General features: G+C 50.5%; 10 protein-coding genes across 10 annotated transcripts; 5 read left to right on the forward strand and 5 right to left on the reverse strand.

Moving 5' to 3' along the window:
- Positions 1-131: 131 nt before the first annotated feature.
- On the reverse strand, positions 132-1,814 carry N7519_010546 (NAD-dependent succinate-semialdehyde dehydrogenase; the record flags this gene model as incomplete). Its single annotated transcript, XM_057297319.1, has 4 exons — positions 132-256; positions 331-1,575; positions 1,646-1,733; positions 1,791-1,814. The coding sequence occupies 4 exons, from the start codon at positions 1,812-1,814 to the stop codon at positions 132-134; spliced, it is 1,482 nt and encodes a 493-aa protein (XP_057145201.1).
- Positions 1,815-2,365: 551 nt separating this feature from the next.
- N7519_010547 (amine oxidase) lies at positions 2,366-4,533 on the forward strand (the record flags this gene model as incomplete). The annotated part of the gene is made up of 3 exons (XM_057297320.1): positions 2,366-2,419; positions 2,498-2,929; positions 2,983-4,533. The coding sequence occupies 3 exons, from the start codon at positions 2,366-2,368 to the stop codon at positions 4,531-4,533; spliced, it is 2,037 nt and encodes a 678-aa protein (XP_057145202.1).
- Positions 4,534-4,971: 438 nt separating this feature from the next.
- On the reverse strand, positions 4,972-6,343 carry N7519_010548 (uncharacterized protein; the record flags this gene model as incomplete). Its single annotated transcript, XM_057297321.1, has 4 exons — positions 4,972-5,815; positions 5,867-5,994; positions 6,072-6,172; positions 6,241-6,343. The coding sequence occupies 4 exons, from the start codon at positions 6,341-6,343 to the stop codon at positions 4,972-4,974; spliced, it is 1,176 nt and encodes a 391-aa protein (XP_057145203.1).
- Positions 6,344-6,540: 197 nt separating this feature from the next.
- N7519_010549 (calpain-like protease PalBory) lies at positions 6,541-9,244 on the reverse strand (the record flags this gene model as incomplete). Its single annotated transcript, XM_057297322.1, is given in 7 exon segments — positions 6,541-8,092; positions 8,103-8,417; positions 8,430-8,446; positions 8,498-8,560; positions 8,571-8,730; positions 8,780-9,150; positions 9,200-9,244. 7 exon segments carry the CDS (start codon positions 9,242-9,244, stop codon positions 6,541-6,543), a joined length of 2,523 nt encoding a protein of 840 aa, XP_057145204.1.
- A 609-nt stretch (positions 9,245-9,853) lies between these two features.
- On the forward strand, positions 9,854-11,029 carry N7519_010550 (putative peroxisomal carrier protein; the record flags this gene model as incomplete). The annotated part of the gene is made up of 4 exons (XM_057297323.1): positions 9,854-9,954; positions 10,019-10,563; positions 10,617-10,854; positions 10,906-11,029. 4 exons carry the CDS (start codon positions 9,854-9,856, stop codon positions 11,027-11,029), a joined length of 1,008 nt encoding a protein of 335 aa, XP_057145205.1.
- Positions 11,030-13,086: 2,057 nt separating this feature from the next.
- Positions 13,087-13,509, forward strand: N7519_010551 (uncharacterized protein; the record flags this gene model as incomplete). Its single annotated transcript, XM_057297324.1, has 1 exon — positions 13,087-13,509. One exon carries the CDS (start codon positions 13,087-13,089, stop codon positions 13,507-13,509), a length of 423 nt encoding a protein of 140 aa, XP_057145206.1.
- A 377-nt stretch (positions 13,510-13,886) lies between these two features.
- Positions 13,887-14,743, reverse strand: N7519_010552 (SDR family oxidoreductase; the record flags this gene model as incomplete). The annotated part of the gene is made up of 2 exons (XM_057297325.1): positions 13,887-14,080; positions 14,134-14,743. 2 exons carry the CDS (start codon positions 14,741-14,743, stop codon positions 13,887-13,889), a joined length of 804 nt encoding a protein of 267 aa, XP_057145207.1.
- A 213-nt stretch (positions 14,744-14,956) lies between these two features.
- On the forward strand, positions 14,957-16,887 carry N7519_010553 (uncharacterized protein; the record flags this gene model as incomplete). The annotated part of the gene is made up of 4 exons (XM_057297326.1): positions 14,957-15,129; positions 15,180-15,869; positions 15,919-16,199; positions 16,256-16,887. The coding sequence occupies 4 exons, from the start codon at positions 14,957-14,959 to the stop codon at positions 16,885-16,887; spliced, it is 1,776 nt and encodes a 591-aa protein (XP_057145208.1).
- Positions 16,888-18,714: 1,827 nt separating this feature from the next.
- On the forward strand, positions 18,715-20,335 carry N7519_010554 (putative disulfide isomerase; the record flags this gene model as incomplete). The annotated part of the gene is made up of 3 exons (XM_057297327.1): positions 18,715-18,861; positions 18,918-18,925; positions 19,000-20,335. 3 exons carry the CDS (start codon positions 18,715-18,717, stop codon positions 20,333-20,335), a joined length of 1,491 nt encoding a protein of 496 aa, XP_057145209.1.
- Positions 20,336-20,668: 333 nt separating this feature from the next.
- N7519_010555 (ribosome biosynthesis protein KRE33) lies at positions 20,669-23,837 on the reverse strand (the record flags this gene model as incomplete). Its single annotated transcript, XM_057297328.1, has 2 exons — positions 20,669-20,801; positions 20,863-23,837. 2 exons carry the CDS (start codon positions 23,835-23,837, stop codon positions 20,669-20,671), a joined length of 3,108 nt encoding a protein of 1,035 aa, XP_057145210.1.
- Between the last annotated feature and the right edge of the window lie 725 nt (positions 23,838-24,562).

A 24,562-nucleotide genomic window follows, 5' to 3' on the forward strand; every position in this document is an offset into this window, starting at 1 on the left:
AAGAACGTCCCAAAGGGCTGTTGTTGCTATCTCTGGAAATATACACAGATTACGAACGATCTGAGTGATACCTCAAGATTAGAGTGACGAGATTAATCGCGTAATATCAACTCTGCTCCGCTATCTGCTATCTACAGCTTCGATGCGATCGCCCCAACCGTCAACGTTCCCGTTTTGGCGATCAGATATTCCTCGATCGCGACATCCTTGCCAGCTTCCTTACCATAACCAGACTCTTTGATACCCCAAAGGGAGACTCTGCTGCCGACGAATTACCTTGAGCAGCTCCGTCATTATCAATAGTTGCGAAAATCAGGATTCATAACGTACCAGTGTTCATGCCGATCATGCCCGCCTCGAGACTCTCCAACAATCGCCACGTCCGACTGACATCCTTGGTAAAAAAGTACGAAGCCAGTCCCATGTTTGTGTCATTGGCCATGCGGACAGCCTCCTCCTCGGTATCAAATTGATACAGTCCAAGCAGTGGGCCGAATACCTCCTCCTGCGTAGTCAACATATCCGACGACATACCAGAGATGATTGTTGGCTGGAAGAAGTTTCCTCCCAAATGTTCCAGTGGACGACCACCTAGCACGATCTTCCCACCCTTCGCAACAGCATCCGCAATGTGACGCTCCAGCTTCGCAAGTCCAGACTTAGTTGTCAGCGCGCCCATCGTAGTCTCAAGATCGGCGCCATGTCCCACACGAAGCCGTCTCGTTGCATCAACGAGCATGCTTAAGAACCGGTCATACACACCCCTCTGCACGTATACCCGATTTGCATGTGTACACGCCTGCCCGGCAGTCCGCCACTTCAGCACCATTAACGCCGCCAACGCCTGGTCCAAATCGCCATCATCAAAGATGATAAATGGACAATTTCCTCCAAGCTCCAGCGTAACCTTCTTCAACCCTTCACTACAATGCCGCGCAATAAGTTGCCCAACCGTCGTACTTCCCGTAAACGTCACCTTGCGGACAAGTTGATGTTTGCAAAGCGCCTCACTCACACTAGGGGTATGAGCACTATCAGTCGACAAGACATTTATTACACCCGGCGGGAATCCCGCCTGCAGCGCCAAATCCGCCAAAGCTAGTACACTCAGCGGCGTCTCAGGCGACGGCTTAATGACAATAGTACAGCCCGCAGCCAACGCCGCTGCTGCCTTCCGAATGATCATCGCAACGGGGAAGTTCCATGGCACAAGCGCGACGCAGACACCGATCGGCTGCTTGATTACGAAATTTCTTCTATCTGAGATAGAAGGCTGCGCAATTGAACCCCGGATGCGCTCGGCTTCGCCCGCGAACCACCATGCGAAGCCCAGGGCGTACTCGACTTCGCCGAGGGCCTCGGCAATGGGCTTACCGGTTTCATACACAACAAGCGTTGCGATGTCGTTTTTGGATCGGCTGATTAGGCCGTGCCAGTTCAGCAGCATCTTTGCGCGTTCGCGCGGGTTTGTGGCTCGGTAGGTAAGGAATGAGCGCTGTGCGGATTTGATGTAGGCGTCTACGTCGGCGACGGTGTTGGTTGGGCAGGAGGCAAAAACCTTGGCCGTACCAGGGTCTGCATAGTGACTATTGATTAGAAAGGGGCTGTTTTCTACAGGATCGAGATGGCCTGGATTGGTGTATACCTTCGACTTCGAACCTTTGACCGGAACTAGATTGCACCCAGTTGCCATCTAGCAGGGAGGCCTCATGGAGGAGGGATGGCGTGTCCAGCTACATTGGCGAAAGACGATTTCAGCATGGCAATCGAGATGAATGTGAGATACTGACCGTGAAAGGTAGGGCTCTAGACATATTGGGCGTAAAAGGTAAGATTAAAGCTCTCGACTTGGGAAACAAGTATAGTTTGGATGATAGTAATATTGAGAAGTATGATTGACTGGATTAGTGTCATTAAAAAGCATTTTGTCTAGTCCTCTTCGTACCGCACTCATTATATAAGTCTTTCGGGTCTACCTAGGTACATACCTAGGTAGGAACTACATAGATGTAAGAGGCAAGGTCAGTCTTTCTAAGAACAGTTGAATCTTCAGGCGGGGCTCTGATGGCAACGGAAAACCGGATCGCTGGTTCCTTCCTTTAGAGATTATTATCTTTCAAAAAGACACGACTCCAAAAGATAAAAAGAAGGCTAACATTTGGAGATTCACCTTTGACCGGCTGTCCCTACCCTTAGCGGATGTAGCCCGCTAGTCCACCGCTTATTCTTAACCTTAGCGATCAGTCCCCCTCCAGAGCAGAGAGGCCTTGGCTTGGAGCATTGCCTATTTAAATGAAATGATGAATTCTCGCTTTTAGTAAATCTATCCTCTCATAGTCTAGTTGGCGACTGCCTATTCTTCGCAATGACCACCATCATGCACCCTTTCGACCCCCTCTCCCCAGCCGAGATCTCCGAGGTGAGAATCATTCACCGTTCTACAGCTTAGCCCTACAGCCCAGCTCATTCTTGTGGCTAACCGAAGAGATGGTCCTAGGCTACGGCCATTGTTCGCACTCATTTTCCCGGACAATCGCCAGTATTCCGATTCATTACTCTCAAGGAGCCCGCAAAGCTGGAGATGCTGCCATTTCTAGAGAATGAGGACCGCGGCCTCCCACTTAACACTCGACCAGCGCGCATTTCTCGTGTCCAGGTGGTCCTGCGTAGCGACAAGGGCCAAAACCAGTTGATTGAGCTTCTAGTGGACCTGGATAGCAAGCAAGTAATCAAGAACGAGCATCTTGTGGGAAGACACTCCTACATCGATGCGGACTATATGCGCTTGGTCGAATCGGCTTGTCTGGCGGACCCGAAAGTACAGGATGAGATTAAGAAGCTCAAGCTGCCTGCCGACTCGACGGTAATTGTCGAGCCATGGGCCTATGGAACAGATGGCATGAATGACATGTCCGAAAGAATTTCGATGGTAAGTAGAAATCCCATTGTTTATCCTGTTTCGAAGAATAACGGAAGTTGTAGTGCTGGTTCTACCTGCGGCTTCTAGACAACCCTGACGCCAACTACTATGCATACCCCCTGGACCTGTGCGCAGAGGTGTCAGAGGAACTAAAAGTCACCAAAATATATTATCTGCCGTCCTCCCAAGAGGAGCGGATTAGTGACCAGGCCCGGCCTTTTGATATCAACCGAATCCATTCCACGGTGGATAGCGAGTACCACCCCAGTCTGCGGGCGCCACCGCGCAACACCACCAAGCCCTACCAGGTCGTGCAGCCCGAAGGTCCTTCTTTTAGCACGCAAGGAAACCAAATCTCTTGGGAGAAATGGACTATGCGTGTGGGATTCAATTACCGCGAAGGACTCACGCTACATGATATCCGCTACGATGGCCGGAGCCTCTTTTACCGTCTCTCCCTTGCCGAGATGTTCGTGCCCTATGGCGACCCACGCGCTCCCTATCCACGAAAGGCAGCCTTCGACTTGGGGAGCGATGGCGCAGGTGTTAATGCCAACAACCTGCGTCTAGGATGTGACTGTCTCGGGCTGATAAAGTACTTCGATGCGTGGCATAACACCTCATCCGGAGAACCCCTCAAACTCCCTAACGTGGTCTGCTGCCACGAACAAGATGACGGCATCCTCTGGAAACATACCAACTTCCGCACGCAGAATGCAGTAGTAGCTCGCGCGCGCATCCTAGTGCTGCAAACTATCATCACCGTCAGCAACTACGAATACATCTTCGCCTTCCAATTCAGTCAAGACGCGTCCATCCACTACGAGGTCCGCGCGACAGGCATCCTATCCACGTGCCCTATCAATCTCGGTGATAAAGTCCCCTACGGCACTATCGTCGCCCCTGGCGTCTTAGCCCCCTACCACCAACACCTCTTCTGTCTTCGGATGGATCCCTGGGTCGACGGAAATGTCCAAAACTCACTGCAAGTCGAAGAGTCGCACGCCATGCCTATCAGCGATCAAAACCCCTTCGGCGTGGGATACACCACCAGCTCGAATATCATAACCGAGGAAACCGGGCTCGACCTCGACATTTCCAAAAACCGCACCTTCAAAATCATCAACGAGCACTCAATCAACCCTATCACAGGAACACCGGTGGGCTTCAAACTCCTTCCGTCATACAGCCAAATGCTCCTCGCACACCCGGACTCCTACCACGCCCATAGATCCGAGTACGCCGCGCACGCTGTCTGGGTTACCCGGTATGACGATGAAGAGATGTTCCCTGCTGGCCGGCACACGATGCAGTCAACCGGTGGAGAGGGGATTCATTCGGCGATTACGCGGCGCAAGAACGATGGTAGTAAGACGTCTGTCCGTAATGAGGATATTGTCCTCTGGCATACGTTTGGGTCGACTCATAATCCGCGAATCGAGGATTGGCCGGTTATGCCGATGGATCGGATGGTTGTTGGTATTAAGCCGGTGAACTTCTTTACTGGGAATCCCGGGCTGGATGTGCCCCCCTCGACGCAGGAGAGAAATCGGAGTGTGTTGGTTAGTGGGGATTCTCTGAAGTCATCGTCGGATACTTGTTGTCGGTTGTGAGATTATTCTAGAGGATATGGTCCAGAGGTCTGGAAGATCTAGGGTGTTCGCAAAAGAAAGGGTTGGCGTCAACCTATTGGATTTAGAAGTGCATGGAATATAGAGTCTGGACAATAGGATTCCTGATACAACACTCCTGGAGCATGTCAGGAGGCAATGATATACTTATATTTCAAGGTTATTTTGCACATTTTCTTACATGTAATGATCGAACTACAGAGCCATTCAAACCTTCAATCTTGGAACAGTGGAGTCGGACAATGGAGCCGATATTGTGTACATACCTGCCTACATACATAAATAGAGACAGATCATTAAACATGGAAGAGTTACATTGGTCAAGTCCAATACATTTTATAATAGCCAAAGCAAGGTATTTCACAGTGCTCCAACAACCAGTAGAGTAAGCAAAGGTAAGATTATACAAACCCAATAAAATCATGATGCGCCTAGACACTTCAGCGAGCTTCTGAGCTCCTTGATAGCAGTATCGACATCATCGAAAGTCAAAGCGGAGACCGCCCAACGGGCATGCTTCTGCGCCATCTGCACAGTGTTATCGTCTAGACCATGTGAAGGTTGGGGCGGGACATAGGGAGCCGGCGCAACCGGCACATTGGCAGCTGGGGTCGGAACAAACGTCGGGGCAGTCGGAGGCGGGATAGGAGCGCTAGGAGCTGGGGTATCGTAGAAAGAAGCCGGGTCTGGCGTGGACACGGACGGACCCTCGGATGGCGGAGGGAAGGACTGGAATGCGGTCGGGGTATCTGGAAGCTTAGGTACCGAGGACGAAGCGCCAATACCCGCTGGAGTTGATGGGAGATTTAAGCCGTCTGTGTTGGATTCATCGACATCCATCGATTGCGGAGGAGAGCCAGGTGCGTTGCGAGGAACAGAAGGGATCTCGGGCGGGGGACGAGGTGTTGACGATGTACGTGATGGATGGAGCGATTCATCGAGAGTTGATTTCCGAGCAAGCTCTCTTGCAAAACGGTCGGACTCGTCTGGGACGTCTTCGATAGAGGCTTGTCTTGGCTTGGAGGCCTGCTCTGCTACCGACTCGTCAAATGCCTGAACGTCGGGGTCGTCGACGGGTTCTTCTTCCTGCTTAGGTGCGGGATTTGTCGCGTTGGGATCTTCGCCGGCTTTGAAAGCCTTGACAATCCGGACTGCGTGGAATTTGGCGAATTTGATCCGCCCAGCAAGTTCTGGGTCTAAGGGCCCCCAGATCGAACAAAGTTCAAGGAATGTGGCTGCTGCCTGAAAAGTATCTGCCGTTTGCCTTTTGGGCGATTAGACATTTGTAGCTCGAAGCACCACATGGAAGGCTCACTTTGTGACTTTGTTCGCGTCCATAGCGGCCTCGGCACGGCTGAAGACCTCCAATCCGAATTGCTCGACATAGGCGCTCGCCGCAACAGTGTCTGTCACTGTGTCATTGTCTGGGTTTTCTAGTTTGAACTATTTTAAGACAATATCATCAGATGCTATATCTCGAGTACGGGAGAAAGGGAACACAGGTGGCGAGCCCGACTCACCTGCTCCAGCTTGTCCACGAGGTTTGTCGTGTAGAGTTTGATCTCATCATCGGTATTGTGCAGACCCCTTTCGATAATCTGGTTTACAATATGGAAATTGCCTACATAATTGGAGTCGAAAATCAGCTCAAAAGTCCAGTTGCGCTCTGCGCGGGGTCTTGCAACTCACACCAGTAGGCAACCACAGGTTTAGCCTTCTCGATCTGAGTGGCTCTGATTGCAAATCTCCCGATGTCCGCCGATCGGAGTCCAGCTGGTATGTTACTCGCCATGGTTCAGAATGTTTGTGTTAAGGAGTTAAGGAGAAGATGCATGTGGTGAACAAATGACGTTGGTCGCGGAGTTTCCACCGCCCGTGCGGGGGCCGAGCTATCGGGATCTTATCTACTGGCCTTCTACGGTTTGGAGATCTGTGAAACTGCAACTATTCCATGATATTTACTGTGTATGCCTGACTCTACACTGGGTATCACTCATCCTCAATTACCCACTTTCCAATCTCCACTCTCTCCTCTGCCAATGCTTCCACTTCAAAATGATCCTCCACCTGCCCTCCCGGACCCCCAATGCGCTCAATAACAATCCATACACGACGTGATTCGGCACTGGGTAACAAATCGAAGTCTTCAACGCGTACCCCGGACGCAGCATCGCTATGAGTTCCATCCTCCGAGGTGGCCAATATCTCCTTGTATGGGCCCTGGCCCAGCTCCACGGTCATCAGTACAGGAGACGGAGCAACAGCACGCAATCCGACCGTGGACCGCTTATTCCTCGCAATAAGTCGGATCCGTGTCAGACGAGAGACCCGCAGTGAGGCCAGCATCCGGTCCTTGCCCGGAGACAAAACGCCCACTTCGGAGAGGACGGCGCGCCGCCCCGCAGACTCAGAAACCAAAGGCTGGACTACACACGGGATCGTGGATGAAATCCATAACGTGAAGCGGCCAAACTGGTCAGGTGCAAATGTGGAGCAGACGATGGTATATGTGCCTTTGTCCAGTGATTTCGTCTCGGCCAGTGCGCACCCACGACGGTAATCGCCGCTATCTGCAATGATGTCTCGGCTTCGCACACGTGATACGCGCTGCCCGTTTGACCAGAAGATTTTCACGTGAGTCGCTAGCTCCGCTTCAGTGGTCTCGAGCAATATGGAGACGTCTGTCGGTTCGGAAATTCGTACACTGAATTGTGGATTGGAATGGTATCGAGGTGACTCGGCATTCCCGCCCGCTGTCATTGCTGTCCAGGAACCACTTGCCTTGGTCAAGCATAGATATTTATCTAGCGAGGGTGCCACGGCCACCGGGGCAGTTGAAAAAGCAGAGAGTGTGAAATTCTGGGCGGATGACGGGAGTGATTGCTCTGAGACCACTGCAGTGTAGGTCGACTTGGGAGGCATTTCCAGCCTCATAAGCGTGTTGGGAGAGTCCACATATGGTCCGCGATGGAGCGCACCGTCACTGAGAGACACTCTGCGACCATCTGCTTGGAAGATGTAGATGCTGATAAAGCCTGTTTCATTTTCCGATTCCCCAGAACTGAACTGTTGGTGGTCTGTCTTAAAATGCTTCCCGAGCAGCAGCCAGACCGTTCCTCCTGAATCACTGGATATGGAAAATTGAGGATTCTTCACGAAGCAACCAGCGATAACTCGACCATGCGACAAGTCCCAAGTGAAGTGTATGTCCTCGCGGTATTTGAACAAACCAGGATTCCAGTTAAGGTAAAGATTCTCGAAATTCTGGAGAACTTGTTCACAATCCATCCAAAACGTGCCTGGCGAAAGGGGAGGTTTATCATTCAGGCCGAGTGAGCCGAGATCTGCCGTAAGACTGCTTTGTATATGGGGTTCTGCACCAGCCCACGGGTTCTTCAAAAGAAACTGACGACGACCCTGGACTTCCTTCAAGTCCAGGATAGCATAGTCGTGCTCGCCAACTAGCCCCAGTCCTTGTTGTTCCCGTTCAGTCAATTTCCCAGTTCCGATAGTTAAAACCACATCACCATGCCAGAAGGCACTGTATAAACGCCCCCCAGATCTCATCAGAGGTCGAATCGTCGTGATGTAAAAAGACTTGTTCCGGAATCCAACCAGTAAGCACCCAAAGGTCGGTCCCTGAGTTACTTCCTGGAAAGTCATAGCCTCCGCGGACTTTCAAGTAGGCCTTCTCCACAAGAGCAGGCCACAAAAAGTTCGAGTTATTGCGATCAATCACATGGAGTGAGCGCGTAGTCTTCGACGATGGCAATCGATCATCTATCACTACCTTTCGGAAAGATCCGTTGAAGTAAAAGCGAAATATGTACTTCCCGGATTGTGAAAGTATTGGTTTCTTATCCTCACTGCATGGGTACAGTGTTGGTGATGCGTGCTGTTCGAATTAGCTTTGGAGTTCTCAATGTGAGATCAAATAAGTTCATACCTGCCCTGAGACCTCGCTCCAATCGAGAGGTTGTGGCACAAAGGCTTGCGACCACTGAACAGTCTGTTAAGACATCCTGCACGAGGTCTGTTTTCCCCGAAGCCGACATAGCTGGATTAATTACATCATGTGCCTGGTTGGCCGCATTCATTGTCCGTAACAGATCATGTGGCCGTTTCCAGCCCGCGAAAATTTCTCTCTGGCATTCAGAGAGGTGTAAATCAGGCGTATCCCTATACCCGGTTAGAACAGATCAGCATTTGAGCCATGTTCTCCACATACGTAAAAAGCTGCCCTTTATATACAAATTCATCCTGAAGCGGAGGACGACTCCATGGTGGAAAGATATAACCGTTGAGTTTGGCGCCCTCGAGGATGATGATCTCTTCACGGGTGGTGAGCTTCCGCGTGGATGCCGGCGGCCGTAGGCTAGGGAAGGCTTTCTGAGGCCCCGCACGAGCAGCCGACTGCCAGTCAGTAGCGGCCTTGATCTTCTCGGCTTTGGATAGCAGTTCCTTGCATTTGGTGTCTAGCAGCTTTTTATCGTCGGCGGGCGCCAGGCGCAGCGCTTTCATGTAATGCTCGGCGGCATTGATAGCTGCCTCCAATGCCGCCTTTTTGGAGGTCGCTGCGGCTACGGCCTCTTCAGCGCTCTATCAAATCATTAGCTTCTTTCAGATGTAGTAAAAAGAGGAAAAATACCCGTGCTTGAGATATAAAGGATTGTGTGGATGCAGGTCTAGACATACTTGCGTTGACTACATATGTAGTGGAGGTACCTAGGTAATCAGATCGAACAAGTAAATTACCGGATTCGGCTGAGCCGAGAGAAGGCCACTTTAATTCCGGTGAATATTCGGAGACGTGAATTTGTAGAGATCAACATATTGATGATACATAATTAATATATTCAATTCTATAACTATACAAATCGAACAAAATAATATACAACTACTCCATTCATATTCAGAATCTAAAAAAGTAGACACATGGAATGGAAGTCATGACTAAGCTCATGACCTCACCTGGGCACCTGGGGGCACCCCGAAGTGGACCTCGGCTCGTTTTAAGGTGAGAACGCCGAGGTGCATTTGCATTTGAGAATCCCGGCTCATGAGCTCGGTCTCTCTTTTTTTAAATTATTCGGTTGACTTCGGTATGACCATCATATCTGTGTGTTTCCCCATTCCCATTATACTCTCTCTTCCATTTCACCTTCTCCGCTGTTCGGAGCCAAGCAGTGTAGAGCCCCGCCCAATATTTCTCCTGTCGCCCGGCCGCTAAGAGAAGCGAGCCCTCTCCCCAGGTCATATTCTTATTTATTGCGCTCACTTTCGGATACCCTTAACCCACATCATGGCCGGTCAATCCAAACCTGCGCTGTCGCCATGGGGCAGCGCCGTGGCGGGCGCTACAGGTGCCGTCCTTGCAAACGCGATGGTGTACCCACTTGACTTGTGAGGACCCAGATAAAACTTATCAGATCAAATCCCGCTGACTTCAACGCCCCCCGATCTGTAGAGTCAAGACGAAACTACAAGTACAAGTCAAAGAGAAGAACGGAACCCCGCAACCCGATAACCTCGAACATTATGAATCGACCATGGATGCTATCACTAAGATCGTGGAGAAGGAGGGCTATAATGGTCTGTACTCGGGAATGGCTGGAGCCCTTTTAGGCGTCGCCTCAACAAACTTCGCATACTTCTATTGGTACAGCGTCGTAAGAACGCTCTACATGGCTTCTGCCAAGCCGACACAGGCTCCCGGCACCGCAATTGAGCTCTCCCTGGGCGCCGTCTCCGGCGCCGTGGCACAGATTTTCACCATCCCGGTGGCTGTTATCACAACCCGGCAACAGACACAGCCGAAAGGCGAGAAGAAGGGGTTGATCGAGACGGGTCGGGAAGTGGTCGACAGCGAGGACGGTTGGAGCGGCCTGTGGCGCGGCCTGAAGGCTAGCTTGATCCTGGTCGTTAACCCGGCCATCACCTATGGAGCATATCAGCGTCTAAAGGATGTCATCTTCCCCGGGAAGAACAACCTCAAGCCCTGGGAGGCTTTCCGTGAGTAGTGGTAATTCTCCGAGTCAACAATGGCTTGCTAATTATTATCTTAGTGCTTGGTGCGATGTCCAAGGCTTTGGCCACGATCGCAACCCAGCCTCTGATCGTCGCCAAGGTTGGACTGCAGTCTCGCCCACCGCCCAGCCGGAATGGCAAGCCCTTCAAGACCTTTGGCGAGGTCATGAAGCACATTGTTGACAATGAGGGTCTCTTCTCTCTCTTCAAGGGTATTGGACCTCAGATTCTGAAGGGCCTTTTGGTCCAAGGTCTGCTGATGATGACCAAGGAGAGGTATGTTTTTTGTTTCCAAATTAGCATCTGATTGTACTAACTTTCGCAAAGGATGGAGCTCCTTTTTATCGTCCTGTTCGCCTACCTCAAGAACATCAAGAAGGACAAATTGCGCAAGGCAGTGGATGCTGCAGCTGAAAAGGCCAAGACCAGCATGCCTGCTACCCTGAAATAATTGTCTTATATTCAGACGGAGGGTTTTTGGGTTTCCCCTTCGATTCTAAATTGTGTTTACCTAACTGGCGCGTCGGTATGCCGTTGGCAATTCTGGTGGATTTTGAACAGTCTAGACATTTTTCAGCATTTTCTTGCTGGAAACACCTGATATGATAGAACCCGGTGATAGAATCCGGTGTTTGTAACTTTTCGATATCATTACAGATCTGTATATGGCCATGGGCATTCCTTACTTCCTTTAGCACCAATGCACTGCTTCTATCAGCACGCTATGTAGTTAACCATCCCTGGTTATACATAAATATGAAAACGAAAACATGAAAAGCTAGTAAGACCCTCGAAAAGACTAGGCGTAGTAGGTATCGCAGGAATTCCATTCATCTTTTCTTTGAAGGCTGTTTGTATGAGATGTACCAAATGTTCCGTCCTGCAATTACAGACATGACATCTTTGTATTGCTCATCTCTGAGATATGAGAGGTTAAGTGACCGTAAGTCCTCGAATGATTGAGGTGCCATGTGTTCAAACCACAAGCGGGGACTCCGTTTTGAGCCATCTGCGTCAGGTGGCCCAAGCCAGACATGACTCTTCCACAATGGGTCGTCTTTCGTAAGGCCAGGGCCCAGGTTAAGCCACCTTGTCATGATGACAGCTATTTTGGAATCTAATTCAACGAGTTCAATCTGGGAATCTGTATTGCACTTGTGACAGGTATGGGGGAAAGAGGCCGTCTCTCTGTCATGTAAGGACTCCATAACAGGGCTGATAAGAGTAAGAAGACGGTAGTGTGCACATTGTTCGAAATTGGGTACAGGACCAAACCACGTAGCCATAGGAAAAGTCAGATAGTCTCGTGTTTTGACGAGCACTATGTCCTGCATCCTGATGCAAAGACCGAGGGGCTTGGGACAGACTTGTGCTTCCGTTGAGAATAGCGAGATTATGTCTGCCTGTGTATGGTGGCGCACTTGTGTATAGAATAGAGAATCAGTACTAATCCCATACCTGGGACCATAGTAAACCCTTCTCACAGCAAGCTTAAGCTGGAGGAAAGAAAGATGGCTTGCTGAATAGTATGCAAACCAATGGGTTCTCATAGTGAGCAACGGCCCAAACCACCCACCCGTTCGGACACATGGGAGTTGGCAAGTTCTTTCATCGGCTACTCCGCTGAGTCCAAAAGTTTCAGATCCATCATACTGATGGAGAAGGTTGCAAATATCGCAAGCGAAGTATTCTGGAAGATCTCGTTCTAAACGGATCAAGATCGAGAGCTTATCGTCTGGTGTGGAATGCAGCCGGCTTATTTGTCCCAGAGACAGCTCAAGGAGTCGATGATTGCAAAGGGAAAAGCAAATAAGGTCAACAAGTGGAAGATGGTCGGATATTGACAATAATAGCTCCGGGGGGGAGTCTGGCAAGTGTAGCCATAGTCGAAGTCGGCATTGTTTGAGGTCGAAGAAGGAAAGAAAGGAAGTGTACGGACGCAGACTTACTATAAATCTGGAACGGCTAATCCATAGGACCAGCTATATATCAGTCCGATTCCCTTTCTGGAACGGTCCAGAGCCTCATTTCGAAACTATCGGAAGCGATATAACGTTAACCCTGCTGCCAAAACGACTTGCAATGTTTTTGAGATGTATTAACAGATTGAGGTTTGTCAAGGCAAGTAAAGCACGAGAGAATGTCGAGAATGCGACGAACGTAGAGAGGAATTATAGTCTAATTAATAAGGTAGTAATAGTTGGATCTGTGAATTTCCTTTTCTGGTTAGTTCTGCCTTTTTCGGTTTAGCGCCCTGCTAGGCGCCGGAGGTCTCATACATTGTGACCACCGAGGAAGAAAGGCAGCACATGCTGGATGCTGTCCACCGATATCGTGAGAGAGGGGGGATACATATCCAGGTGTCTTAAGTTTATTCATTCCGAAAGACCCCACTATGGGGTGAATTTCTTCCTTGGCCATGGAAGCTCACAGCCACGTTTCCTGGGTGCCACGGAGCAGGTAGTTACCAAGAATGGTGTGTGGGTAGGCGGGATCATCGATTGCCAGATGCAAGAAGACCTAGAGAGATATCTCAGAGACACGATTGCCGCTGTGGCACGCACATTGCAACAGTCGTCATATGCGGGCTGGGTTGGTATCGACGTTATCTTTGACCACAATGACCGGCCTCTGGTGGTGGATCTGAATGCTCGTATAGCTGCGGGAATTGGCATTGTCCTTTTCTCCAAGCACGTTTTGTCCGTTGGACTTCCATTTGCTCAGATGCAGACGATATCATTTCATGGGCCCGCTTCAGAAATCTACGATGCGGTATCAGCGGGGATGGAGTCTGGACAGGTCATTGTCACTCTTTCAGCGGAAGTCACAGAGACCGAGTCCGTTGCCTCAGTGGTGTTTGGCGCTGGTAATCGAGAGGATTTGAGTGTAGTGCGTGATTGGATTCGGGACCAGTTGTCAACCTGTAATTAGAGTCGGGGACGCCATTCGTGTGGCAAATACAAGAAAATACCGAAACCTGGCGCTGCTATAATGTGCAGACCTATTGGCCTCAGCGCGCCACCCCTTTTCAATATTGTGCTACTCGTCAATGGCGTACAGTATTGTAAAGTGTAAATGGCAGACCTGTGAATTGCCTTCCTAGGTCAAATAGCTAAGACTTTTCTGCCATATGCGTCTCTATTAATAAAAGGTAGGATTGAGAAGAGGTAGGAAGAAGTAGTCAGTCAAAACACTCCAACCTTTGAGAAGGCCGTTCTACTACTCTTTGGGAGATCTAGCTATAGTCCTATTCTTATACTACATACCCCCAATTATGGCCCCTATTGCAACTAATCAGTATCCAGACCTCACAACCACCTTTCCTTGTCCCCATTATGGCTCAGAAGCAAACCGCTCGTCTCGGCACCCAGACGCTCAATTACCTGGAGGCACTTTCTAACGCTCTCCTCGGGCTGAATCTGCCCCTTGAGTTCAGGCTTAGCTGCCTGAAACTGCTTCAGCATGAACTTCTCCGCTTCTACTACCTGAGAGGGTTTCTCTCCTGCGATGATATCAGCACCCACCATTATCGCAGTAAGGTAAAAAGTCACTTACCCTCCCACGTATCAACCCATCCGGGGCTTAAAGCCAACACCTTGATGCCCCTAGGCCCAAGTTCTGCTGCGTACTTGGCGACTTGGACGTTCATCCCGGCCTTTGCAACAGAGTACGCAACAGCATAACTGACACCAGTCTTATTGATAAGATCCAAATCTGCCATGCCGCTGGAGATATGCACAATCTTCTTCTGGATGCCCTTCTCAATCAGGGGAAGGAAGGCGTTAGTCGTCCATAGACTGCCGTAGATGCCGGTACTGAGCGGCGGGTCGAAAATTGCCCGAACGGCTTGAGCATCGAAGGGAATCTCGGTCGGGTTGAAAGACATGGTGGCCATATCAACGGCGTTGGAGTTGTGGATAAGCACGTCTAGCTTACCACCTGTGATGGCAGCTGCGGCCGAGGCAGCCTCAAGAACGGACTTTGGGTCTGTAACATCGCCTTTGATAACGTGCACGTTTTGGTGATTGGAGGCGAGCTCAGATATATAAGGTGATTCGGGGTCTCGCACAATAGCCAGGACTGTATTGGCCGTATCGGCAGAGAGTTGGCGCACAAACTCGCGGCCAATGCCCTTGGAGGCTCCTGTGATAGCATATGAAGACATTTTTATTTTGATTCAAGGTGAAAAAAATAGATATTCCAGTGATTAATTGATGGATTTATTGCTAATGCGATTGTGATATTTATATAGTTCCTGAAAGTATACATTCGATTACAAACCGGTCGAATCGGACGGTCCGGTTCTTCCGGTCCAACTGAGCAACCGGCCGTCCACATCAACCGATCACTCCGTTTCCTCCGCTCCGTCCACAACATCATGAGCGCCACAATATCTGCTGTCAAGAGGAGGGCATGCGTGGCGTGTACGGCTGCCAAGGCAAAATGCACGCCGCAGGCCGTCAACCTGTGTCAGCGGTGCGCTCGTTTAGGCAAGTCATGCACATACCTTGACCTTCCACAGACGAAGCGGAAACGCAAGGCTGCACCAAGGTAATGCTTCCCAGTACATATGTCATTTATGGTATTAATTATGGATGCAGCCGTGTGGAGATGCTAGAGAAGAAGGTCGACCAGCTAACGTCGCAGCTGGCTGCCTTGACCCGACAGAATGGGCAGACACCGCGCGATACATCTACTTCTAATCCGCCCACCAATGACGTGAGCTCATCTCATGATCCAGAGTTGGATTCAACAGACATTGCCGGGCTACTAGATGCTGCTAAAGACCCGTCCCATGGCCTCGACCCGCCGACCAGCTCTGTTCTGGAGGGTCAGCCATCTATCGTAGATCGAGGGCTTTTGAGCGAAGCCGAGGCTGAACGCTTGGTTGCGGCATTTCAGCTTGACTTGGTGCCCATTTTTCCTTTTGTATTGATTTCACACGGCGATACAGCCGCTCGTCTCACGGACCGAGAGCCTTTTCTCTTTTTGTGCATCGTGGCCGCGACCATAGGCAGTGCGCACCCTCTGCGCAAAACTGTCGTCGAGGAGATTATGAACCACGTTACGTCGAGGGTTATGGCACGGTCAGAGAGGAATCTCGAGTTGCTCCGTGGTCTGTTGGTACACTGCGCATGGTACTCATATCCTGCAGAGAGATATCACCCACGACTTTTGCTGTTGGTTCAGCTTTGTGTTTCTATTTTGTATGATTTGGGACTGCACAGAAAGCCCAGTCCAACCTCGGATGAGCAGCGGGCGCTGCTCGGTACGTATTGGCTGTCGGTTGGGTGAGGGTGTCCGCGCTGGTAGAGGCGGCTTCGGCTAACTTCATATTAGTATCTGTGGCACACTGGGCAGGCCGATTATGATGAAGCATGATTCTCGAACCCGTGAGTGCATTGAGAGTATAGTAGCTACCGAACATCTATCGGATCGGTGGATTGCGCCATTTATTCAGCTACAATCTTTCTTGGCAACGATGGATGAAGTTTACGCTTCGATAGAAGCAAGCGGTGGAAGAGCGTTCATCCAAGTTACGCGCGGCTCCCTACAGCGGCAATTTGATAACGTGAGGGCATCTGTAGAAAAAGACCTCTTGAGCTATCCGTCGTCAACAGGTGTGTCTTGGATCCCAAGTGGCTGATGGAGATTTGGAGATTGACCGGCCTGGCAGAGAATGCCATACGCACTGAAATCAAATACGTGGAAATGCGGCTCGAGGAATTATCTCTTCGGGAGGAACTGTGGATTGCAGAGCCTGAGAGTGCAGTCCGGAAAACAATGCTGATGGGTGTAATCCAGCGGAGCAAGGAGCTCATTCACACGATCACGAACCTACCACCGTCGGAGATCGCCCATATGACAATAACTACAAGTGCTCATATATGTGCCGCAGTGGGGTACATGCCCACTGCAGTATTGACTCTTCTCAATCTCATTACTGGAGCCGCCGACTCTACCACAGAAGCCCAAGTGCAGGCCGTTGTTGATGCAGCGGAGTATCCCAATCTTGTCACGGAGCTCGCCAATGCGCTGGAGACGAAATTTGAGGGGATGCCTGTTGCAGACAAAGAGACGGACATTGTGGGGAGCATTTGCTCTAAAATTCGGCTGTTAGCACGGTGTTATCCATATCAAATCAGGACAATTGTTGGAACTGCGCCGTCTCGAGACACAAGGCAGGATACGTCCATGACGGCTGTTCACCCCAATGAGAGTGCTATGACACCCCAAGTCTGGCCGTCTATCTACGGTGATTTGGGCGACGTATCCCTGTCGAAGACATCCAGTGGGATTCTATATTGAGCAGTTTCACTGGTTTTAGCTAGCATATCTGATATGTTCTTCTGTGCATCATGTTACAAAGGCAGTTGGTACATATTACACGGTTCCATGATAATTGATCAAGGCTTCTGTAAACCCGCTCGCCTAGTTCATACAATGATTTTTTCTAATAAATAATACAGGTTTGTGAGGGGTAAAGAGAAACCAGGTGTAACGGTTTTCGAAGCGTGGTTATCAAGTCTATCGATGATGCCAATACAGAAGCATTGTTCTAAGGTTAGCACATGTATACTTAAAACGTGAAAGCAGCACGCAGTACATATTTCTAAGCTTGACCAAAAGCTACGGGGATTTAGCCTTTAAAAAGTCTGTGTTAGGGGACTCTTGGAATTCATCTCCCCGATTCCGACGGGTGGAACGGATGCTCCGGCACGGGAACGGAGAGACGTTTTCTTAACGCGTGGAGATTGAATCCACTTAGCTGCAGTAGAATAGCACCACCCCCATTAACTAATACCTTGACAGAATCAAGTAATCCTTTCCCAGCGGCGTAATGAAGAAGTTGATATCCCGCTGTACATATGGAAAAAGCACTCATCATCACAGTTCTGATACATGATATCGTTCACCAGCATGTCTTTCGCAATCAGATAACGTAGGACTTCGAGCCGATCATCTCTCTCGCACTGCGGCATAATGCATGACCTGACCCTGCTGCAGAGACGCATCATGATCGAGAAAAACTTGGATGATTTCCAAATCCGCCTCTAGAAAGGCAATGGAAAGGGGGTGCAATATTTATAACTATGAGATCATTGATTAGTGTCTGCTCCGTTGACTAGGAACCATTTGGTTAATTGCATATTATGAAACGACGACCTATATGATACTATATTAATATATATGTAGTATCAGGCAAATAATACTAATGCGATGGCCGGAGGATTATTTGGCGAGTTGATGTCGAACCCATGGTTAAGAAATGATTCCAACACGACATGTTTTCGGCCGCTTCCTGGAAAAGGAAAGGGTGCATAGGAGCTCGCTGGTCAAGAATGTAATCGACAACCCCGAAAGTGTCATTTTGAATCGCCCTAGGAAGAATGGGGATGGATTCGCTTTATGGCCACCACTCGTTCTGATAATTAATGTAATTAATGTATGTGACAACATGGCGAGTCGAACGGCGATGGCACGTGACATGCCACATGTACACAGTACAACATAAGCATTACAATAATATACAGCATACATAAAAAGGTCGTACTCTAAAATCTTAATTGAGCTCGCGTGAAGAAAAAAAAATAGGTAGCTTCTCTTTGATTATGCGTGTCATCCTTAGTGCAGGGGCCATGCTAATCTTCTCTGTATATTTTCAGTTGACCATATGCCCCGAAGGGCGAAAGATCTATACGTTTTAGTTCAATTTAACCCCACTTTCCGGCAGAAACACACCGCCTTCCTATTAGGGAGGTGCGGTTTATTGAATAAGGAAATCGACATACCTACCTACCTACCTATGTTGTGGGTAGGAAATGATTCGTCAAACCACGCTTGGTTGTACTTGAGAAAAAAAATAGGAACAAATTCTTCAATACTGTCAGATGATGCAGCTTCTCGAAGAAGTGCCATCTGGGTGTTTTCAAGATCCATTCTGTGTAAAGGGAGGATTCGTATGAGCTATATGTAGGTAGTAGGTAGTACCCCGATCTAGTAATCCGCCACATGCCAAGAGCTTCAGGACACCTTGCGTAAATTCGAATCATTTAGCCCTGGAGGTGTCTTCTGTCTTTCTTTATTCATCTTTCCATTGGCCTCTTTACTGAATCTCATCTCTGGAAAATTACCATGCTGCACAGCGCCAGCCTCTTGCTTGTGTCGCTCCTTGCGGCACTGCCTGTTAACGCCGATGGACTATACACTAAGAATTCACCGGTGATCCAGTTGAATCCCAAAACTTACAACTCGCTCATTGCAAACTCGAATTATACCTCGGTGAGTGTCTATAGTCTTCTTCAAATGCGCAAAACTAATGGTTTGATACTCCATAGATCGTCGAGTAAGCTGTCCCGCTATAGCTATCTAGCTATCTAGCTCTCTGTCTCCCCGACCTTCACTCACACACCCACTTAGATTCTACGCGCCCTGGTGCGGCCATTGCAAGAACCTCAAACCTGCCTACGAAAAAGCCGCGAAAAACCTCGACGGACTCGCAAAAGTCGCCGCGATCAACTGCGACGATGACGAAAATAAACCCTTCTGCGGACAGATGGGTGTCCAGGGCTTCCCGACCCTGAAAATCGTGACACCTTCCAAAAAGCCCGGAAAGCCTCGCGTCGAGGACTACCAAGGCGCGCGCAGCGCCAAAGGCATCGTCGACGCCGTCGTCGACCGCATCCCCAACCACGTGAAGCGCGCAACAGACAAGGACCTGGACAAATGGCTTGGACAAAACGAGGACCGACCCAAGGCCATCTTGTTCACCGAGAAGGGCACAACCGGCGCGCTGATCCGCGCCCTGGCAGTCGACTTCCTCGGCGCAATTGACATCGCCCAAGTCCGGAACAAGGAATCCGCCTCTGTGAAGAAGTTCGACGTAACCGAGTTCCCGACACTCGTCCTCATCCCCAGCGCCGACGCCGAGCCCAAGTTCTACGCCGGCGACCTGAAGAAGAAACCCATCACCGAGTTCCTCAGCCAAGCGGCAACACCAAACCCAGACGCCTCATCCCGCTCCGCCTCCAACTCCAACTCCAAGCCCAAGCCGAAACAAAAGTCCAAGCCCGCTTCCAAGCCTACCTCCGTCGTCGACGACGCTGAAAACCTCAAGCCCACCGCCTCCCAGGACCAGGACGAAACAGATCCCTCCGAGAAGCCCGTTCAGGTCCCCATCCCCGCACCCCCAATCCCAACCCTCGCCACCCCCGAATCCGTCGAGTCAGCCTGTCTCACCCCGAAGTCCGGCACCTGTGTGCTAGTCATCCTCCCCGAGACGAGCGAGCCGGACGCCGCGCTTCCAGCGCATGCCACCGAGGCACTCGCGAGCGTCGCTGAGATCGGACACAAGCACGCTCTGCGCGGAACGCATCTCTTCCCGCTTTATGCTGTTCCTGCTATCAACACTGCGTCTAAGACTCTGCGTGAGGCATTGGGATTGGCTGATGGCCAGACGGTTGAGATTATCGCTTTGAATGCGCGTCGTGGTTGGTGGCGTCGGTTCAGCGGTGCCGATGCGGACTTCGGGGCTGTTGCTGTTGAGTCTTGGGTTGATGCGATTCGGTTGGGTGACGGTACTAAGGAGAAGTTGCCTGAGGGTATTGTTGTCAGTGTTGAGGCTGAGACTGAATCCGAGGCTGAGGTTAAGCCTGAGGCGGAAGCGGAGGTTGAACCTGAAGCTGAGACGGTCGAGGCTGAGGCTGAAACCAAGGCTGAGGCTGAGGAACAGGCCGCGGAGCATGATGAGCTGTGATCTTTTCATGGTGGAAGTGGTCCATGCTAGTTTGGTGACCTGTATCTAGTATTCTATTTTTCTTAGTTTTAAAACGAGAGCGAATCGCATAAGCTTATGTACCCAGTCCATCAAGTTGTTAGGGGATATCCCATCTATCTATGCGGAATACTCAGACTGTCATAGGTATAATAAACACATGATTCATTGTATGTACAAGAGACGGATATCCTGTGGAAACATGAACCTTGAAGAATACAGACAAATACTAGAACACAAGCAAGTCTTTTTAGACCCAAGAAACCGAACACCGTACATTAATGCAAAAAGAAAACTGTCCAGAACCTAAATCATTCAGCGCTTTTTGCGGCCCTCGGTGCCCTTCTTGATCATCTTTTGCCTCTTCGAGTCAATCTCCTTATCGTAGATATCACGCGCAGTCTCGATCTTCTTGCGCTTGGAAGACTTCGAGCCATCAGGTCCATCACTGCGGGCTGGAAATCAGTTATTGTTGTTTCGATAGACAGACAACGTGATTGAAAACTTACGGGTTAGCTGCGCTCAGAGCACGCTGCTTGGCGAGCATCTCCTCATCGATCTTCTTGCCTCCTTCGCGGAGCTCATCCTCGAGACTGATTGGCAGGGGCTGGAGGTTGACTTCGGGCTCGTCGTCGTGAGCGGCAGAGGTCTCGACACGAACTTTCTGTGCGGGCAGAGATTGCTCGATCTCGTTCTCGATGAGATTGCGGAAGTGGGTGGAAATCTTGCGAACAATCTTGAGGAACATGGCGAGGAGCTGGGAGGAGGGGAGGTTCAGCTCCTTCTCGAGGTCGTCGAGGCTCTTGTGCTGCAGGCCGATGGCGAGGAGTATGGATTGCTGCACGCCCGAGAGGCTGACATTGCCATCGAGACGGTTGGCAAAGTAGTAGTCGGAGAGTGCGGGGACGAGATCCAGGATAACGTGGTAGTCCAGGAGGTTGTTGGCGTAGCTGTCCAGACGCTTGAGATCGAAGGGCGAGAAGGCGGCATCAAGGTCGGCTTTTTGCAGTGTGCGCGGCTTGAACTTCGGGTCCTTCTTGGCACCGGAGTTGGCGGCCTCGCAGATGCTGAGGGAGAGGACGGATGGGAATTGCCCGAATTGGTAGGACATCAGCGAGAGGAATCGCTTGTGGAAGTCGCGCGCGTAGGCGCTTAGCCAGGCATCGTCTGCCTCGCCGGTGGAGAGGGTGCGGACCATCACGCAAGAGTGCTCTCCAGTGAGTTCGTTGGGGGTCTGACGCAGATACACCGGGACGAAAGAACCGCGCTTCCAGAACTTGTGGAGGGACGGGGTAAGACCGTAGCTGACACCGACGTAGTCGAGTACATCAGGGCGACGTTCGGTCAGCTTGCCGAACAGCGGGGGCATGGAGCGAATGTCTCGGACGTGGACGTTGTCATCCAAGAGGCTAGAGCTGGCGAGCTCTTCGTCCGTAACACGGACCATTTGCTCTTCGGCGGCGATGTTTTCCTCCTCCAAGTTCGTAAACTTGCCCTCGAAGAAGTCGACCAGAAGCTCCATAGCCCGGGAACCATATCCCATACCGACATATTCGGGGTTGGTTGCGATACGGACAATACGAGCACCTGAGAGACTGGCGAAGTTCTCATCTTGGAACTGCTGGCTGACCAACCACGGGATGAGATCACCTCCCGCGCGCTGACCACGGCTCAAACTGTTAAGCACACTTTGGCGACTGATGCGACCTTCAAGAGCGACCTGAATAACGCAAAGTGGCTCGGGGAGCTTGGTGGCCCCCTCATCAATAGGCGGGACGAGGACATAGAGTTGATGAGCAGGAGCATCACTCATAAGCTGAAGGTCGTTGGGCGTGTTCTTGTAGTGACTGGCAACGTAGAGCGCCATCATCTGCTGCAAAAACTTCTCGGAGACAGGGTGGAAGGAGAACAGGGTATCCCGGTTGACCTGAAGCAGCTGGCACTGCGAGGGGTGAGGGCAGCCTTGTGTGTTCATGTGCGACTTGGGAAGAGTTGCGTCAAGGCAGAGGACCTTGTTCAGCCATTTCTCGACAGAATCACCCGGGGCATACCGAATCGGCTCTGAGAGAGTGATCTCCCTCAATGTTCGGCCGCTGAGGTTCTTGTCGGCACCCTTGGCTGACTTGCCTGTACTGCGGTCGGCGATGTCGGTATCATCTGTCTTGACTCCAGTTCGGGATTGTTCCCGCAGTTGCTGGATCAACTTCAGAGACAGGGACCGGCCCGTGCCTTCGTATCCATTAATGGTGGAGGACATGAACACCAGGTAAGGTCCCATCAGCTTGCGCACCAATGGGAGAGGGATAGCTGCAGCCTCATCAATAACGAGAAGTTCTGCCTGTCCCAAGACTTGCGCGTCCTGGGGCTGAATGTACTGGATGGTTTGACGGTGGTTGCGGTGAATGTTCACACGCACAACGGCCTTGTTGAAGTCGGGATTGGTCGACTGCAGGATGGTGTAGTCAACATGGTCGAGATATCCAAGTGCATCGAAGCCCTTGAAAATGAATTCGAAGAGTGTTTTCAAGTTCTCCGGGCTAGGAGAAGTAATGAAGATGTTGCTGTAGCCATGAGCGACAGCCGCGGCAATTGCGACACCGAGAGCGGCGGACTTTCCTCGTCCACGACCGGCAGTCAGTGTAACGGTGCTCTTCAAAGTCTTTTCGGCAATTGCATCAACAAAGGTCAGGAGGGCCTTCGCTTGATCCACGGTGCGGGCCAAGCTCAGCAGAGGGCCAACGGGCTTTGAGTCAGCCAAACTCTCCTTGATTTCCTTCAATTCCTTCTTCGTGCCGGAAGCTGATTCGTCGGTTGTTTCGGGAGCGGGGAGTGGCTTCACACTCTTGCCGCCGGAGATGGGCAACACGTTCAGCTCGTCGTCGACCACCAGACACGAATCACAGCTTCCGAGGGACAGAATGAATCGCTCGTTGAAACGAGCCACAACATCATCATGCGCCTCTGTGCGGTATCGCGAGTGAATATCCATGGACATGGTGTAAAGCTGCTTCAGACTGGTCATGCTCTTCAAAAGCAAGATCACCAAACCTCCACCCTCGACGGTCTCGACGGTTCGCGCAAGCAAATTGGGAGTCATGGCCTCGAAGTCCTGCAACACGCACATGCCGTAAGTGTTACCCAAAATCTTCTCGGTTTCCTTGTAGTAGACGTAGCGGATCTGGTTGAGTGTGATGAAAAGTTCGAATGGGTCTTCCTGGTTGGGTTCACGAATGCCACGCTTGACCTCCTTCTTGATCTTCATTTCGCGCTTCTTCCGGTGGCTCGTAAAGCCGAGCAGGTCCTTCTTGTAAGCCCATAGTACAGACTTGTTCTGCTTCACGTCCACGCTGGACATGATATAGTGAAGATGCACGATCACATCCTTGGCATGGTCACCAACAACCACGAAGAAGCTGCGCTTCTTCTCCTGCACGCCATTTCGAATAAGAGCGGGAATCCGCGAGTCAATTGCCTTGCGAGGCATGGCGATTCCGGAGTAGTGTTGATTGGAAAAACACTTAGCTTCGCCTTGCGACCAAAAAACTTCCCTGCGGTTAGAAAAAAAATGATACTGCTGTCCGACACCGCCTGAGGCAGTACACCGCCCTGGTGCCTTTTATCCCATGTACCTAATCAGGTATTTGTATCACGTGGCTCTGATCTGCCAGGGTCACCCAAGATAAGTAGGCGGTATATATCTGCCAAAACGGGGTTATCGTGAGCTCTACACATTAGCCTTCAGTATATAGTCAACTGAATATATCTCCAAGCAAATTGGCATGGACCCTGCACTAAGGTTGACAACTCTTAGTCAAAAGAGAAGCCCTTTATTTTTCTCCATCCCAGGTCTTTCTCTTGAAGGTATATGGATGTGGGTCCGTGTAGTATATGTGATTGGTCTTGCGCTTTTGATAAGTCACGTGAGTTGTTCAATGTTGCGGTTAAAGGATCGAAATGGACTAGCCGCGGTCGCATCTTATTGGGTAGATAGTCGACACCGCCTAGACCCTGATAAAATCACATGACTATAGATGACGTGGATCTGCCAAATTAGGAAATACACGAACTGTTTTGGGCTTAGTGAAATCAATTTGAGTGTGTCCTTTTGGCACTAACCATGGGTCGCTCGGGCCATCTTTATTTCACGACATGCAGCCGAATGGAGCCGACAGGATACAGCCAACAGGATCTTGGTTGATATGACGCGTG

Source organism: Penicillium mononematosum (assembly GCF_028829835.1).
Source record: "Penicillium mononematosum strain IBT 11891 chromosome Unknown utg000005l:1.0-9366267.0:1.0-9372171.0, whole genome shotgun sequence".
In the NCBI taxonomy this organism is placed as follows: Eukaryota; Fungi; Ascomycota; class Eurotiomycetes; order Eurotiales; family Aspergillaceae; genus Penicillium; species Penicillium mononematosum.